The following is a 20,155-nucleotide window of genomic DNA, read 5'->3' on the forward strand; positions in this document are numbered from 1 at the left end:
CCACATCCATTGCTAAACATGGCCTCAAAAGCAATGTCTCTAGTCAACCTTGTCTTACTCCCATATAAATATAATCATCACAATCTAACCACTAGGAAAACACATAAAGGTAAACTAGTATTCAAATAATAAACATATATAAAGTATAGAAGTAAAAACAACTACATTACCAAATACCCACATGTAAACCACACAACATAACAACTCAACATGGCATTCAACAACCTTGAAAGGTAGACAACAATCTCAACTTACACCAGCAACCATGCCATTCAACAACAATCCACATAACATATGAATAACATCATAAATCAACACATAATATACATAACAACTCAACTATATGCATTGTCATGCAATCAATTACAAAGTTTTCTTACAACAAAAGTAAGCAGTCTAAGTGGCTTGATCCTACCAAACCAATGCGATCTTTTTACAATTACTAGATCAACAACCAATTGGGTTACCAATTCATAACAACATGATTTATCAAATTTTACTACTTAAACTAATAAATATAGTATTCTTGTCAAGGTAGGATGACTTGAGTGTGAGCCTACCATGTTATTAGCTTGCATAATTAAGCCTCTTACGTGATTAACTCACTGATTACCCTCCAAATACTACATTATTCCAACACTCAGTTAGAGATTTTGGCCTCTGACTGTGTACCTTACTCGATTGGTCACTTTATGTATGTATGTCTCGACCTTTCTCACATATGAATCAACATTGATCACTTATAATTAATATAGCTCAACCTGACCCTTATATTATGAACACTTATAGTCGATATGTCTCGACCTTGCCCACATACCGCATCAACTCAAGTTTGAAATGATATTCAATTATCCACTTCAAGAGTCAATTATTCAAGAAGAGTTTTCAATAATTAGTCTCGTAATGCATCACAATATAATACCCTCACAATGGGATATCCAAATTTCTAAAACACCATCTCCTTTAGTCATAAGTCAATCAACATAGCATGTTTTAATGCCTTAAGCATTCTCAACACCATCACCTTAATAGTTCAACAATTAATCACATATATACATTACCCCCTAATTAATGTATTATAGAACCAACAACATTCAACCATCGACAATTTAATCATCAATATACATTATTTCACATCAGTGCATAAAAAACTAACAACATATATTAACATACAACATGTAATAGATTCAACAAACCTATGCATATTCACCATTTTCTTAAGAAAACAACTCATTTTCATAAGGCAACCCACATCCAATACCATTCTCCATGTGCCTGATGTCATTAAGGCAAAGAGCCCTCGGGCTTTTCCATGCCTAATGTCACTCAATCTGCATTTGATGTGGATGAGACAGAAAACCCCTATTGGCATGACCAAACTCCACGCTTGACCTCATTTTAGGCAAATAACCTATACCTAACTCACATCTGACATCACTGAATTGGCGCCCGACATCGTTTAGGCAAGAGTCTCTATCTTGATCACGCTTAATGTCTCTCAACTAGGGTATGACTTCACCAAGTCAGAGATGTTTTTCTCTCATCGTTTCTAACACCATTCAATCTATGACCAATATGACCAAGTTAGAGACTTTTTCTCTCACTCACGCCCAACATTACCAACCTCACACCCAATGTTAACGTGGTAGAGAGCCTCTAATCCATGTCACACTCGATACCTTGAAGTTACACTCGGGGTGATGGTGAAATTTACGCTCAACAAATTCATGAATTGGCTTGAATTCACCTGAAACTAAAAAATTCCAAGCATACATTACAACAATTCATATATACTCATTATTAATAACTCATTTTACACCTAAAGAACAACATGCAACGTCAATTAGGATATAATCACCATATTTCACCTCTACATGCTCAACACACCAAAACTTAACAAGCAACAAAACCCACCTCAGATTCATTTATACAACCTTGACTTTAACGAAATCTAGGCACAATGACTCAACAAATCATCATGAATTATAATTCTAGCTTCCCTTACCTCAAGATCACTCTAGAAAAAAAAGGAAGAAAAAAGACAAGAAATCAACCTAGGTAACCTCACACCATGGTCTTTACAAATCAATTCTAGGTTCCAACACCTTGAATCCAAACACAACAAGTCAACCACATTGCAGGGAAGGATCTAATGCTCAAAGAGGTCAATAAGATGAAGAGAAATCTCACTAACTCTAGAGTGTTTCTCTCTAGACCATCTCTGAGATTTCTTAAGAAATTAACTTATAAAGCTCAAATTTTAAAAGAAACCTTATTTATATTTTCCTCACGGTCAAATGGACCTTTGTCCAAAGAAACCATTACTCTACTTAAAACTCCTCGGAAATTCCTAAATTCATAAAATTCCTCAACAATTAAACATCAAGATCACTACAACATAAAAATCAACCCAATTAACAATTATTAGTAAAAATATATAGTGTTACAAAACACTTTAGCCATAGTTGAGTGGCTAGTCTTTATGCCCTTATGGACATATCCAAAATTTTATTTTATTTTGAATGGACTTTGACTCATACGACCTTTTAGATTTTAAATAGTTACTCTTAATAGTTACTTTTGATTAGATTAGGAAATATGACAATTGGAGAGAGTGAAAACTTTTAGATTATTTTCTTCACTTCTACTTTCCGGTTTGTAGCTATACTTTTTTGGTTTTAATATTGTTTTCTGATTACCTGTGAGTAATTATCTTTAATTATAGGATTGGGGAAAATCCCGATGAGTTTTATTAGATTATGTTACCTTGTGTGATTCTTGTTTATTTTGATTTTTTTTTATTCTTATTGTTTTATCACTGTGTTAAATGAATTTGGCCTTCATTTGACATAATCATAGGGCTTTGAAAATGAACTGAAGGGTGAACCCATAACACCAAAACTATAAGAAAAAAAACATGTTTTAATTCACTACAGTAGAATTAATCTCAAGAGGGTAAAATAATCTAACAAATAGCCTAAATAGTTTAATTAAAAACAACTATCACAATAGTAGGGGCTAATTTGATTAGATATCGTTTTTTATTGAAAAGAAAAAAAATGATACATTAAATTAATTTGTTTTCAAAAGAAACTTGTGCAAGCACAGGATAAATGAAATTATTTTGTTGATGATTCGTAATGAGAAACTCGATTTTAAAGATATTTTAATTGATTGGATTTTGTTTGAATTGATTGCATATTCTTAATTTTAATTTCTCAAATTTATTCTCACCTCTAAGATTTCAATTACCAAATTTTAAATCATTTTTCTCCATTTTAATTTTTAGGAATGACCAATATCACAAAGTAAATAATATAGTTCCTATGAAGAAAATGATGATTTTATTACTTGACACTTGCAATTTTTGTGTATCAAAATTTTAGCATCGTTAGAGACTAACTATTGACTCGATGATTTTTTTTTAATAGAAATTAAACATTAAATTTTTCTTTATTTTTGTTTTTATCTCAATTATTTTTCTTTTCAAATTTCATGTATTTTTCTATCGTGTGAAATTCTTTTGTCTACACTCAAATCTCTATCTATAAAAACTAATTAAAAGAGATCCAGGCTAAATGAACCATTTAGAAAAGGTTAAAAACACATAAGCAAAAAGTTGTCACTTCTCAAAATTTTAAATTATGGATGGCTGAAGAAGATTTGAACAAACCCTTGAAAACTTATGCAACCTAAATCATTCATGGGTTGCCAGTTGGAGTTGTCCATATGACTGCAGGGATGTTGCCATTCGTCACCCATGCAACAAGAATTAATACATGCCACGTAGAGTTTTTTTTTTTTTTTTCTCCCGAATCTTGCCAAAAACAATTGGTGAGCTTTGGAGTGTTGTGTGTCACCCAAAGGGTGTTAATACAAGTTCAATCCAATGAATTGATTTCCATGACATCCTATGATCTTAACGGGTTAACTTTGGTTGCTTTTTTCAACTTTCTAACTCAAATAAACTAACTCCCACAATTTACTAATTCAAGAAGTTAAATTACATGCTGAGTTAATTTGTCCTATTAGGTTGACGCATTTTTTCCCCCTTAATTTTTAGCAGGTTACGATAATATTGTGAACTTAATTATTTTATTATTATCGAACAATTTATTTGTATTATTTTATAGAGTTAATATATTATGGTTGATAGAATTATTAGTGAACTTATAATAATGCTGGACATTTGTTGAATATATGTATTATGTGTTGGTTATTTCTTTAAAAATCACTACAACATAAATATTTTTTAGCAATATTTGAAAAATGTTACTCAATTATGTATAAATGTTATTAATTTATTTTAACAATATATTATCAAATATTGTACATAGTCCATGTTATTTGTATTATCCGTATCGTTATGCCGAGCTTGAGCTCGGCTTCTCACGCGCTGGGCGACCTCGGCCAAGACGAGGTACCACCCCCATCTTAGAGCATCAAACGTACCAGCGAAGGAGGCTCGCTGATATTACCCAGCGGATCATCTCTACAACAGATCTCTGGTAAGAACATTACTAGAGATTTTTAATAACATTTTTCAAATGTTATAACATTTTAATGATGTTGCCAATATTTTGTTAATTTTATAAAATGATAATTAATTTTAATTTATATATATTACTATCAATTATTATATTTTTATGTCTCTTGAACTCTTAGGAGTTCTTCGAGAAAAGATTAAAGACATTCTTAATTAGTTACTACTAATTATATATAAAATATCATATTTCATTTATCTTAAGTATAACTATATGGTTATATATACTCTTTATGAGTCATTAATCTATTTAATGTGAGATTTTAATTATGGGTAACAATTAGAGATAAGAGAAATATTTTTTTTTACTCAATATGAGACTTTGATTTTAGAAGTAATTATAGTAACATTTTTCAAAAAAAAATGTTGCAAAATAACATATGTGAAAATTTTTTACTCGATATGAGACTTTGATTTTGAAAAAAATTTTAAAAAAATAATATTATAATAAAAAACGTTACTTTATCTATAATAACATTTTTAAAAAATGTGTTGCAAAATAACCTATTTATTTAATATATAGTAACATTTTAACAAATGTAAAAAAGAAAATACTAAAGAATTAAAATCTAGTAGTGAATAGGAGTAGATGTGTCTTTCTTTTAAGAAAAATATTTTCATTTTGAAAAACATTTATATTTTTATGTGGAAGTTACTTTATAGATTTAGCTAGAACAAATTATCCCTATCAACAATATTTGAATATACCCAATATCTCTTTATGTAAGTATTTTAATGTTGAGTTTTGTGATGATCAAAAGTTATTTAAGGACTCTTCTTTAGAGTCATTAAATATGCCCTTATCTATAATATACAACACCATTGTGTATTAAGAATAAGGATTTGAATCTATTTTATAGGAATTTTGATACAAGATACAATTGAGTTCATAATAGATACAATGAGTAGAGGTTGATTTTTCATGATTCTTACTATTTTTGCTTTCACTTTATATGAATATATCATTTTTCGTTTTTAACATGTTTGGATCAAATATCAATAAAACTCCTAACGTATCAGAACCTCATAAAGTTTGTGACTTGCTTGTATTGATGTTCCGTCGTGGAGTTTTTCTTCCTTTTTCAATGAATGAACATTTAATTCTTGGTCTCAGTTAATCTAATAAAATTGAAATATTGAATGAAAAATCCTTTTCTACATTTTCTATGAATTACAGCGTGCATCTTGATGTTAAAAAAATGATTGAAAGTGTTGGATTTTGTTTTGGATTTGTGAGTTTCAATTATTACTAGATTTTAACTTTTTAACAATATTTTCTTGTTTACATTTATTAAAATGTTATTATATATTAAATAAATAAGTTATTTTACAATATTTTTTTTAAAAATATCATTATAGATAGAGTAATATTTTTTATTTCAATATTATTCTTTTTAATTATTTTCAAAATCAAAGTCTCATATCGAGTAAAAAAAATTTGCATAGGTTATTTTGCAATATTTTTTTTATAAAAATGTTATTACAATTGTTTTTAAAATCAAAGTCTTCTATCGAGTAAAAAAAAATATATTTCTCTTACTTCTAATTATTATCCATAATTAAAGACCCACATTAAATAGATTAATGACTCATAAAAAATATATATAACCATATAATTATACTTAAAAGATAAATAAAATTTTATATTTTATATATAATTAGTGGTAACTAATTAAGAATATCTTCCCCTAACAAATAATGAAGAATTCCTAAAAGTTTAAGAGGCATAAAAATATAATAATTGATAGTAATATATCTAAATTAAAATTAATTATTATTTTATAAAATTAACAAAATATTAGCAACATTATTAAAATATTATAAAAATACTACTTTGTTAATATTTGAAAAATATTATCTAATTATATAAAAATATTATTAAAAGTCTTTAATAACATCAACTATATATAATATTTTATAATATGTTGCTAAAACATATTAGTAATATTTATATATAATTAAATAACATTTTTTAAATATTATTAAAAGCTGTATTATTAATGAACACACCAATAGTTCCTTTATTATTAAATACGTTAAATAAATGCACATGGCTGTTGGTTGCATGACATGGTTTTACTCTTTGTATGCATTAGGGCATGGGTTCGTTTAAAATTATAAATTTCAATCTTCTTTTAATTTCTCATTTATATTTTCTCTAATTAATAGAGTCCCATCATTTAAAAGATCTCACACATATATGAAAAAACAATTTCACACTCAAAATTAGTTTTAAAATATATTTTTTAATCTTTTTCTAAGGACACCTGTTTGGTCAACAATAATATTGCAGTGCCTGCAATATATAGTCTGCTAAGATTTAAAAAAATATTAAATCATCAACAGTTCTGTAATTTATGGTCAGAATCGACTATATTTAATAATTTATTTTATTTGTTGGTGCAGGCGGAAAAATAGAAAAGACAATCTAAAATTCCATTTTATTAATTGATGTAAAAAGGAAAACAGAGAACTTGAAGTTTTTAAGTAATCAAATCTACCATTTTTACAACCCCAATATTAATTTATTATATTACAATTTTTTTTTTTTACTTTTTAATACCTTTACTATTAGGCCCACTTTAATTACGGTATAGTTTTATATTAGGAAACTTTAAACTATAGTTTGCGTAAAAAATTTAATAATCATATTTTTCGCTTATTTTTTTAAACACTTCTGACAACGTGAAAAGAAAATTAAAAAAAAAAAAAAGAAGAAGAAGAAGCGCGATATCATAAATAATATAATAGCAAGATAAAGATAGTAGGTATAAAATATTTTAAAAAATAATAAATATGGATACCATCGCTTTAAAAATTATAAGATTTAGAATTTCCCAAACAGTTTTTTTTATTAGTATTCTTTTCGTCACAAAAATCATCATATTAATTATTTTGTTTTTATTTCTTCTTATTGTTTAATTTCCCCATAATAGGCACCCATAGGAGAGTCAAAAAAGTATTTTCCATTATATTATTTATAGGATGGCTTCCATATTATGTGAAGAGCAGCCATAAGTCAAAGAAGTTAAGAAGGGCAATTCATTTTTGTTTTTATTTTAAGGCAGAATATGTCAAGAGTTTCAACTAACCCAATCAATGCTTACAAACCTTTCAAGTTTTAACCATTTTCGGCTTTTTCATGTTATTTGATGACATTTTTTTAAGAATAAATTCACCATTATCCACGCAAAATTGGCAAAAGAAGAAACCGGTAGCTAAAGCTATTATACAACCACAACAAACCAAGCCATATATGCTTTATCTTCTAAGACAACCTTTTGTTTCCAATAGTTTTTGTTTCGAGCATACATTCTACAACTCTTCAGTAGCATCAACAGCCATCTTCTAGTTCGGATATAGAACAAATCAGGAAACCAACAAGGGATCATGGAAGTGCTGGAACATTCCAATTTCAACATTTTGACAAAACAATGACGTTAGAACACATGCCCATGTTTAAACTTTGCATATCAATGAGAAGAGACAATCTTTTTAAGTTTATATATTACCATTCACCTTAAATTTGTTAAGGAGTTTGAGAAGGAAATATATAACATCACATGTTTTAGGTGTTTTAATTTTTTATATGATTAAATTGTTATTTTGTTGTTATTGTTAAGTTTTAAAATTCTCGGAGTCAAGAGATTCTTGATAATTAAGTAGTCTCCAGGTTAGTTTTGGTTAGAATTAATTAGGTCAACTATAGTAGGGATATATAAGATTTTTCTTAAGGCATGAACTTTAAGTTCATGTTTTAAGAAAAAATAAAGAAAAAGTCTCTGGAGCTAGAGAAATCCTTTCTTCTCCTCATTTTTGATTCATCCTAAACTCTTCCTATAGCTGATCAGAGTTGGTAGATTGGTGATTTAAAGCTTTTGAAACTGAGAATACCAAGTTAAAATCGTGCGTAGTTCACTTCTTCCTTCTTCTTTATCTCTTTTCAATTAGATATTCTCGAGGTAAGAGAAGTTTGTAATTAATAATTATTGTGTTGCAATTGTTGTTCTAGAGTTGGAATTCATTCATGTATGGTTGTTTTGATTGAATTAAGATGAATTAGTGGTTTGTTAATGAGTTTGTGATTTATTGGTGGTATGGAAGAAAATTTTGTGATTGTGGAATTGTGAAGGTTTCATGTTGTATGTTGTCTTGGAAATATGTTGTATTAGTTATGGATATGTGAAAAATATGATTGCATGTTGGCCATTTGCTGGGTTTCAAGTGGATTGAGCCAAAATGAGATTCTGCTAAGTGTGAAAATTCTCATCATATTAGTCATGTCTTCATAGCGCTAGATGTGGCTCCAGTTAGGAACTCACTATCCTAATCATGTCGAGTGTGGAATTGGTAGCGTCAGGTATGGCTCAATGAGGAGGTCTCTATCTTCGTCACACTGAACATGAAATGAGTGGTGTCAGACGTGAGAACTTGAGAAGTTCTTTGACTTAGTGACATTGAACATATCATGCCTAAATGCCTAAAGAATTCCTAGCACCACACCTCAACAATTCAATAATATTCAACAATTATAAGCATATATACATATTATCCGATATCAATATATATATATATATATATATATATATATATATATATATATATATATATAACTAATAACACTCATTAACATACAACATAAATAGATTCCTCTAACTTATTCATGTTCACCATTTCATCAATCAAACAACAAGAGTTTTCAAAGTAAATCGCATTCGATGCTACACACCCTACATCAAATGCCATCGAGGTAGAGGTCCTCTGCCTCATCCACGTTTGATACCATTCAACCTGCATCTAACGTGGATGAGGTAGAGAACCCTTGGATCCTTATGCCTAGTGTGATAAAGTCCACACTCGACCCTAAATCAGGCAAAGATGAGTCTCTCATCTCACATCTGATGTCACTCCATTGATGCCCAATGTCAGTTTAGACATAACTAATTCTCTCACCTCACGCCCAATTCCATTCAAATCATGCCTGACATAACCAAGTCGGAGGTTTTTCTTTCTCCTTAAGCCTGGAGCCATCAATCCTATGTCTGACGCAAGTAAGATAGAGACTTCCTAATTTGAGCTACGCCAATGCCTTGAAGGTATGTCTGGTGGGATAATGAGTTCTACACATAACAGTAGGGATGACAACAGAGCGGGTCGGATATGAGTTTCATGATACCCGTCCACGTCCCTGCGAGTCAAACCCATCCCCTGTAACGACCCGCCTAGCCATTACACAGCAAAACATCACCACATAGGAACAGAGTACGCATATAGAAGAATATATATATATACATAAGTCTAGCCTGTGGCTCAACAAGACAATATACAAAACTACAAAATAACTACATTAAGTAGCCATAAACAACAAAATCAACTCTAGTTGCCAACTGTAGTCTTGCTACTACTCTCCAGCCTATCCCTGCTCTGCTCCCATACACAGTATGATCATTGTAGTCCAACCCACATGGAAACAGACAAGGGTAAGCTAGTGAAAAGAATCAGCATATAAATGATTATAAACAGCTTCAACTTAACAACACATTATCAATTTTGACAAAGTTAACATACAACACATAACAGCATACATCTACATCTCAGCTTCACAACACACTGCACACATACAACTCATATCATTCAACAAAATCAACATCTAACAGCTTATGCATCGTCACGCAATTTTACTCGGAGATCTCCTACAACATGGGTGAGCAGTTTAAGTGGTTAGGTCCTACCGAACCGACAGCAAAGAACCTTTTTGGGTTGCTAGGTAAACAACAATTTGGATATCAATCACAACTTCACGATTTCTCAGACTTTGCCACTTAAACAAGGAAGTATGGTACTATGTCAAGATAGAACAGTTGGGTTTTAGGCCTACCACGATATTAGCTAGCTTAACTAAGCCACCTATAAAATTAGTCTACCGACTATCCTTCAAATACCACAACCTTCCGATACTCAGTTAGGAACTAAGTTCCCGACTTCGTACTTCACTCGATTGATCGCTTGTAATCAGTATAACTCGACCTAACCCCTATACCGTGGTCGCTTTGTACACGTGTGCATCGACATTGCCCACACACGGGACCAACTAAGTACTTAGAGGAGAACAAAACAATGACCACCCCAAAGGACAGCTTCCCAAGGAGGGTTTTCAACAAATTGGGCTCTAAGAGCACCACAGCTTCCTCAATCCACACAATGGGATGAGCATCTTCGAAAAACATCTCCTCTAGTCTTAGTAATCAACAACTCATCATTTCAGCTTAAACAACTCATACAACATACAACACAGCTCAGTTTAACAGCATTAACAACTCAAACAACATACAACACAACTCAACTTAACAACATTAACAGCTCAAACAACATACAACACAACTCAGCTTAACAACATTAACAGCTCAAACAACATACAACACAACTCAGCTATTCAAAACAACATATTCAACATTAATCAGCATAAACAACATTCAGCATTTTCATAGTTATAGAGAAAGACACATCCGCGCCCGACGCAATAGAATTTGCACCTGGCCTGGACCCAACCCGAGAGCTCTAAAGCTCTTACGCGCCTGACGCAATTCCAATTTCGCCCGGTGCAATAGAAGGCAAAGACTCCAAGGAGTCTCCCAAGCCTGACGTACCAAACTCACGCTCGACGCAAGTCAGGCAGAGACCTCACCAAGGTATCACGCCCGATGCGCTCATTCTGTGCCTATCGCCATAGAAGGCAGAGACCCCCATGGAGTCTCGACGCCCAGTGAGATCTAATCACGCCCAGTGAGATCTAATCACGCTCGGCGCCATACCAGTAACTCAACTCCTTGAGTCTCTATCTGATATCACGCCCAACGCGGTTCTCCCATGCCCGACGTGAGCCATCCAGGGACTTCCATTCTTAAGTTCGCCCGGCACAACCAATCTTGCGCCCGGCGTGCTTGAACAATGGAGTTCTCTGATGGATACACGCCCGGCGCCAAGAACTACGCCCGACACAATTTTAAATAGCAACCCTCATAACTTCAAAAATTTCACCCAAAACCTACAAAATCAGCCAGCTCAAACACATGCAATCCATCAAATGAACCACATTTTCAACATACAACTCAAAAATCAACTCTTTTTCAACATGCAACCATCAAACACATAGAAATCCCCATTTTTCATCATTTTCCCGAAAACTCTGAAAACGAGCAACTCTTCAAATTCGACCGTCAACCTTCTGAAATCAAGCCACATTTGAGTTCACACACTCATTTGCAACCAATCCACATAAAACCTAACTTCCCTTACCTCGGAGAAGAAGAATCCGAGCTCCCGGGGAAGAGAAAAGGAAGAAGAAGAAGAAGATTCGGCTCTCAACTAGTTCCGCACGTCCTTGAGTTTGCAAGAGATGGGGGAAGGGTTGATGGACCACCTTGGTGCTCACTACCTCAACCTTAGAGAAAAGAAATCAGAAACAAGGTTTTAGAGACTTTGAGAGAATATGGGAATGAAGGGAGAAAAGGAAAAAGAGAAAGAGAGTGTTTTGTGTTGCGGGTCTTACATCCCCGTTCCCGTACACGTACCTGTCGGGTATATGCTTTTCATCCCTATCCCCGTACCCGTACCCGTTAATTTTTTTATTTTTTGTAAAAAAAATGATATTTTTAAATTATTATTTTTATTATATTATAATTATAATTATGTTATTTTTCTATCTCATATTATAATAAATAATCACACATAAAAAAAATATTAAAATTCTTTAATATAATTAAATTGAAAGTGGGTATTAAATTAAAAATGGGAATGGGGACGGGTACGAGTACTGGTATGGGGCGGGTAAGTACATACCCATACCTGATTTAATATATCGAGTTTTACCCGTACCCGGTCAAACCGGGTATTCCCCGTCAAAGTCAAGACAGGTTCGGGTATTACTCGCAGGTACGAGTATATTTGTCATCCCTACATAACAAGCCACAAATTTTCTCTCATTTCACTTGAAAACCAAAAAATTGAAGCATGCAACAACACAATTCATACATACTCGTCATGAACAACTCATATCTATCCTCAAAATCCACATGCAACATATAACTTGATCACAACATCAAATTTTACCTCAAGAATAACAAAACACCATTATCACCTTATTTCTTAAAATCAGTCAATACAACCACCAAGATATGAAATTCAAGCACCCATCCAAGTGAAAATCAACATAGACCATACCCAAACAACAAGGGTTGAGACTAGCTTCCCTTACCTCATAGTTGAAGTGATCCAAGAAAGGAGAAGAAGAAAGGAGCGTCTTTAAGCTATCATCGAAGCTCGACACTAACACCAACTTGATTCTCAACTTCTAGCTTCGAATCAACTATCCAATGACAATCCTTATGTGCTTGAGGAACCTAGAAAGAAGAAGGAGAAAAATAAGCACTCCAGAACTTCTCTCTCTAGAATATCTCTAAAATTATCTGATAAATGAATTTATGAGGCTTAAGTCTCAAAAGAAAACTTATATACCCTTCCCTCATAGTCAAATTGGACCTATGTCCAAAGGAACTCTCTAAATGACCTAATCTTACGATAATAAACACCAAAAATACAATAACAAATAATTATTGATAAAATACAATAATTAGCAAAATGTTATAATGTTACAATACCAAAATTTTATTAACCCACATGAGACTATCCATATTTCTTGCTATTTTCTATTAGTGTTTTTAGACCATTGACATAAATAAATAATTAATTAATTATGAGTGCAAATGAACATCTTTTTACATTATAAATTTTTTATATATTTTTTATTATTAGTTAAAGTCATTAAAAAGTATACTTTTTTTTTTTTTTTTGTAAATCTCACTTTTTATTTAATATTTTCTCTCACAATTTTAAAATTTAGTAATTTTTAAAAACAATTAAAAATATATTTATACATAAAAAAATGTTCCTATCATTCTTGTTCATACCATTGCTCAAGATGAAGGGAATATGGACGTAGATTTTGGGCTGTGGAATTTGGTGATTCAATGTGTAGTGGTGTGACGACATGAGAGCAATGAGTGGATCTCTAATGTCAAGATTTGCATTCAAGAATATAATGACCATTCTTGCACAACACTTTAATAAAATAGACTTCTTGGTCTTTGTCAATCACAAAACAAATAATTTGGTATATAATAAAAATTAACAAGAACAAAAAGATAAATATATAAAAATTAACTATTTTAAACATTTTAAATTTAGATTTAATTATATTTTCAATCTTTTAAATTTGAATATATATATATATATATATATACATATTCTTTTAAATTTTAAATTTTTATTTTTAGCTCATATAATTTAAACAAAATATTATTTTAATTTCTTTAATTTATAATTTATCCTTTTAATATTTATAATTTAAAAATATTATTTTAGTTTTCCAAGATCACTAATATCAAAAGATATATAGAAGAGCTAAAATAATATTTTTTTTAAGATTTAAATATATTTTTAATCCTTTAAATTTAAAATTAGTCTTTTTAATCTCAATTATTTCAAAAAAAAATTATTTTAGTATTTATAGTCAAATTTTATTAGAAAATCTATCAAATACTATTATATAAAATTTAATTTTCTGTTAGTGAAAATATTACATTAAACTTGACAAGTATTATATAATTGTCTTAATATATTAGTTTCATATATATTATTAGTGATCTAAACTAAAAAATATTTTTAATTTAAACAATCAAAAATAAATTTATTTTAAATATGAGGATTAAAAATATATTTAAACTTTTTTAAATTAAAAGATAAATTTTATATTTAAGAGATTAAAATAGTAATTTTTAATATTCTAAAAATTAAAATACAAATTTTAAATTTAGAGAAAAAATTGTACACCCCATATCTAAAATACTAAAATCGTAATTAAATCTTAAATTTATAATGATTAAAGAAGACACTTAATAAGAAATAAAGATGTTCTAGTCTTTTCTGCCGGTGAAACTTAAGGACATTTTGAGAAACTATGGGTGTCTTATACTTCCTTTTTACTGAAATTGTTATTTTACTTTTAATTCGTTATTTTCAAATATTTATATAACAAACATTGAAAAAAAACTTTTTTTAAGGGTTTGTAATGTTTACTCTTTTTTTTTCATCTGTTTTTACTTTTAAACTTTCATTATATATATATATATATATATATATATATATATATATATATATATATATAGGGAGCATATCAAATGAGAAGAATTTATTATGAGAAGGTGAGAAGGTTAAAATATAACCCTTAGATTAATCAAGTGAGAGAAAATTTGAGATTCAATCAAGTGAGAGAAAATTAATCTAAGGGTTATATTTTAACCTTCTCACCTTCTCATTAATCTAAGAGCAACATAACTGTTCTACGAGTCTAGGCTCTTGGCCTTCAACTTTTATGGATCTTTTTGAATATAGGTATTTTAGACTTGATGGATCATCTACTATTCAGTGACGCAGAGACATGTGGTTGAGGAATGATTTGTTGCATAAGACCCTTGTGCATGCTTTTACTTCTATGATAATAGTTCTTTGGGTAGTTTCAATGCATGAAGTTTATCATTTAGTATTGTTACTCGCAGATTCTAAGAGTAAAGAAAGATTCTGTGTAACTGTGGTTAGTTGTTACTTCTATGATGTACAACAGCTCCGCAATTAATAAATCAAAATAGATGGGCTGGATTTTAGTCTGTAGGGACAAATGATAAAACATGGTTTTGGAGAATTGTGGGCTTGGGTATTAAGGGTTTTTTGTGTCAGAAATTTTCAAGAAAACATGTAAAGCTGATATTTATATATGGCATGTCGAAGAGTATTTCTCCCCTCCCTCACAATATTTTTTTATAAAACTCATCAATATTCCACAGGGCATTTCCAATTAAAGGATTAGGAAGTTCTAAATTCCCAAAATGAGTAATTTCTTAATTCTTTTAAGAAGCTCATCACTGTAAAGGAAAAATAGCTGTGAAAGGAAATTTAGTAGTTAAAGTGGGACATTTCAATGCTGGGATTTTGAGTCTCTTTGCACTCATAGTATTACAGATTTACAGTAAATCATTATTGACCTTTCTTTGTTGCTCTGCTTATAGCTATCTCATGGGAGTCATTGTTTCTGACAAACATAGAAACTAGAATACCTAGGTACATTTTTTTTTTGTCTTTGTTGAGTGAGTCCGATGTTTTGGAGGATATCTCATCCTTTACTGTGTGGTATCTTCCCTCTGTTCTTAGGAAATTTCTCCCCATTATAAAACAAGTCCTAAAACAAAGAAGATTCCAGCAATTCCCTTCTGCAAGAATCTAAAAGTTTAAGCAGTTAACGAAAACTGAAAGCTAAACTATGATGCATTCAACTAAACTTCATTACCGACCAACGAACCATAAGTTTTTAAATCACCATTAAGTAAGTGCTCTCTTCATCACCATTTTCTTCATTTATTTTTTCTTTTAATCCTACTAGTTTTATAAGCACGGATTCCACTACAATGCCTGCATCCCTAGGTCATTCATGAGTTGCAAGCAAATAAAACAAGCTCTAAACACAAGTTCCAAACAAAAAAAACACATAAAATTTCATATTACATTGAGGCAACAACAGTTAAACATGACAACAACAAAATACAACAGGCAACAATAAATCAACAACCTACAATTTAAATTTTATAATTTACAACATAAATAGCAGAATTATTAATTTAATTGGTAATTTATAATTGAATTAACCACTAACCCGTATGTGACGGTGGCGGAAGGGTGGAGCGGCGCGGCGGCGAATCGCGATGTGCGGACTCGAAGCTTCTTCGCTTCACTCTAGCGTCGTCCAAATTTATTTGTTTTCTAATTTTTTTTAAAACAAAACGGCGCCGTTTTTGGTTTTTAATAAAATCTCCGGTCCGGTCAGGGTTTAAAAACCGGTAACCGGCCGGTTCAGACCGGTTTACACAGGAGAAAAAAATCAAAAACATTTCAAACATCAATAGAGATAGGGAGACAGCGCCTCCGATGATCACAGTTGGTTTGGTTGGCAAAAGGATGAGTCTTAGGACTGAGTTGTTCGGAAAGGTTAGAGAGCTGAAGAAGCGTGTCACAAGTCTTCGACATTTCTGCCACTACCAACACAAACATCTTCAAGATCTCGAATTGCTCAAGTGCTTCAAATCCGAGATTCAATTTGAGCTTTCTTCTAATCACTTTCAGGTCCATTTCCTTCCGCAATTCACTTTTCATTTGCTAATTCTCGATACCTTCAATTGCCTTAGACATGATGACAGTTAAAAAAAAATGGGTCTTTTTGAGTTACACGTGCGTTTTCGTGGGTGCAGAATGCTCAAAGTGGTTCCTTAGGGGACTTTTTCGTGGACTCGGACTCACCCAATTCCAAAGATGTGGTTTTGCGGAGAAAATTCGATTCGGGCGAGGAAGTTGCAGTTTCTGCCATTCTGGGTCCTCCTAACTATGAGAAAGACCTTGTTTTCTCAAGAGATGCTTTTATGAAAGTATGTGTAAAGAAACCGGCATTGAGTTCTATCTTGCAATTTGACTGTGAAGTTCATGAAGAAACCGATAAGGGCTCTGATTTTGACATCTATAATGCTTATTATCTCAGATCACCTACTGTCTCAGCCCTTCCATTTACAGAGGGCCCTTATTCAGGTAAGCTGATTCACTGCCCCTCATTCCTTAAAATCTATGTTCTAGCATTTTTGGTTTTCTGGTTTGAGTGGAAGTTGATTTGTATTGTGTTTACGATGCTGTTGTTGATACATTTAGTGCTGGCTGGTCTGCTTCAATGAACAAAGATAGGATTGATGTTATTATAGATTATAGATGTATAACCTAATCCAAGTGCCTACACATTTTACTTGCTTGGCTTTGATCATTTGGAGTACTCAGAATAACCTCTCACTTCTTCCCTTTATTTGCAAGTCGAATCCCTTTGTAACATTTTTATAGTTCTTTTATGCTACTAGTGTTACTGTCATGTAATCACTGTACCCTTATTGTTGATAGTGTATTTGGAAATCCATTTGGTTGGCCTTAAAAGGAGGTTTTACACATTCCATTGCTCAAATGTGAAAACAATGAGTGTTAGATTGGCGTTGGTGTTACTGTTACATTACTCCTTTTAACCCACTCCAACGCACGAATGCAAAAGCAATGTGAGTGTTAGATTGATGTTACATTGAAAGCAAAGGATTTCTTAACAAGACCTCCCACAACTTCTGCCTAACTATCCTTATCTTTTTTATATACCATGGCTTCATAACCAAGAACTCTCCACCTAACTATCTATTTAAGCATCAATCCTTTATGGACCTTAAGTGTTGACATACTAGTTCCTATGGCTTTTATTTTTAGATGGCAATAGTCCTCTTGGATTAGATATTAGAAGCACATTTTTAACAGAATTTACTCAACTTGACTCTAGTTCTTGGCGTCTTGCTGGTAAACTAGAAACAACTAAGCAAGACATTCAATTGTTGTTTTTAATTGAAGCAGGATTATTTTACCTTTACCAAAAATGAAAAGATATAAATATTTTAAAGTCATTTATCTGTTACTCTATGCTTTTTGGTTACTCATCTGTTAGGCTTCTAGTTTGATAAAGTTAAGCCTGTTAGAATTTACACTATGTACTAAAATGAAAAACTTGTTCTTAGAAAGTTAGATGGGCTAGATCAGCTGACATGCATTTCCTCGTTACTTATGACTTCATCAAATCAACACCCATAAGCTGGTTTTTGTAGTATCATCATTTCAAATTGTGTAAACCAACCATTCATAAATTATTTGAGTCTTTGTAGTTTTTACTAATACTTGTTCATTGTCTATTCAACATGTGAAGAACATTGGATAATGAGTTGCAACATGCACTGAAGGAATACCTGGTAGCCAAGGGCATTGGGGTAAGCCTAACCAATTTCCTTCTCCGCTACCTACACAATAGAGAGCAAGAGCAGTACGTGAACTGGTTGAAGAAAGGTGAAGCAACATTTGCGGCAAAAGAAGGGTCATTGAGGCAATCTTCAGAGACACATTCTACTTAGGGTTGCAATATTGTCAATTTTTGCACTTGTCGTGGCTGAGGAAATTTTGGATCAATTTTAACTGACATTTTAGTCGATGTTTTTGAGAGTTCGGAAAATTAGGTTGTCAAATAATTAAACTGATTAGTACAGTGTAGAATTATGTTTCTTTTTGGTGTAAAAGTTGTACCTCAACTTTTAAAGAAGTTTGATAAGAGAATTTATATAAAAGTTAGGATAATAAGTTGATTTTAAAATTTGTCAACACTTCTTAAATATCCATCTTCGTTATTTTTCAACCGCTAAAAACAAGTTGTTATGACTCTTGCAAATAAATAAAGTTAAAAATATTCTTATCGAAGCTTTAAGTATTCTAATATTAAAAAGGTTAGAAATATTATAACCTTCTATAAGTTATAACAGTTTCAATTTTGTAACTTTTATAACTGTCCTTAATATTCTTGTAATTGTTCTTTGTTTTTGTCAGGAGATTCCGTTATCAAAGGTTTGTGATTTTAAAAAATATATTGGCCTCAACGAACTAAAAAAATTGAGTATTTACGCAACATACTTGTTGGGCTTAATTGGGCTTTAAGAGTGTGTAGGACTAATATCTTTTATAGCTCTTTTATTTATTATTATTCTGATCGTAAGTTTACTATCATCGTTAGGGTTACTGTATCTAAGATATTGTCTGCTTTTTTATAGCAATTTTATTTATTATTGTTCTAATCGTAAGTTTATTGTCATCGTTAGGGTCATCATATTTAAAGTATTGTCCGCTTTGGCAGTCATTGGGCCATCACACACACACACAACAATTCATCAACTTACAACTAATATTTTAGTGAAATCAAACGTCATACCACTCTACAATTCAACAATGATTCAAGCTGTAGTTTTTCTTACCTTTGAATCACCTAAAATCAAGATAGAAGAAGAAAATGAGATCCTCTATGGAACTCTGCACGATACTCTGAAGACTTTGATTTAAATCTCTCTAAGCTTGAATCTCTACAAAGCAGCTCAACTACTCCAAGAAAAATCCAAAAATACTTTCTAGTGGACTCATAGAAGAAAAAATAAATCCTAACTCAAGTTCTTCTCTTTAAACAACTAACCATAACAACAATCAAAATTTAATAAAATCAACAATAATTCACAAAATTCACAGTGTTATAATTTTACAATACTTTAATTATACTAAAATTATTTTAAAAATTTTAATAGAACTTCTTGATTATTATTTCTTTCTTGTTTATATTAAATATATAAAACATGTTAAAATTAGATAAAATATAATAAATTAAAAATTATAATTAATGATATATTTTAGGGTGAATTACATGAAAAAATAAAAATAAAGATAACAAGAAAATTTTATTTTTTAAAAGTGATGGGTAAAAAAATAAAGACATAGAACCCATTTATTTAGATTTAAAAAAAAAAATAATTCCAAATTTCTTTTCAATATATATATATATATATATATATATATATATATATATATATATATATATATATATATATATATATATTTTTACTTCTAATCAGA

General features: G+C 31.0%; 1 protein-coding gene and 1 long non-coding RNA gene across 3 annotated transcripts; one reads left to right on the forward strand and one right to left on the reverse strand.

Moving 5' to 3' along the window:
- Positions 1 to 9,169: 9,169 nt before the first annotated feature.
- LOC109811452 (uncharacterized) lies at positions 9,170 to 16,429 on the reverse strand. Of its 2 annotated transcripts, XR_003805275.2 has the most exons (4): positions 16,305 to 16,429; positions 12,798 to 12,942; positions 11,840 to 11,984; positions 9,170 to 9,967 (listed from the first exon to the last, which is right to left on the reverse strand). It is a non-coding gene; the product is annotated as an uncharacterized LOC109811452 (long non-coding RNA). The 2 variants fall into 2 exon arrangements; XR_002240847.3 differs by lacking the exon at positions 11,840 to 11,984.
- Positions 16,430 to 16,576: 147 nt separating this feature from the next.
- LOC109811451 (Mitochondrial glycoprotein family protein) lies at positions 16,577 to 18,857 on the forward strand. The gene is given in 4 exon segments (XM_020375207.3): positions 16,577 to 16,771; positions 16,897 to 17,188; positions 17,191 to 17,227; positions 18,420 to 18,857. Coding segments are annotated over 4 exon segments (726 nt in total). The 3' UTR covers positions 18,622 to 18,857.
- The last annotated feature ends 1,298 nt before the right edge of the window (positions 18,858 to 20,155 follow it).

Source organism: Cajanus cajan, chromosome 6 (assembly GCF_000230855.2).
Source record: "Cajanus cajan strain Asha chromosome 6, NIPB_CcT2T_4, whole genome shotgun sequence".
In the NCBI taxonomy this organism is placed as follows: Eukaryota; Viridiplantae; Streptophyta; class Magnoliopsida; order Fabales; family Fabaceae; genus Cajanus; species Cajanus cajan.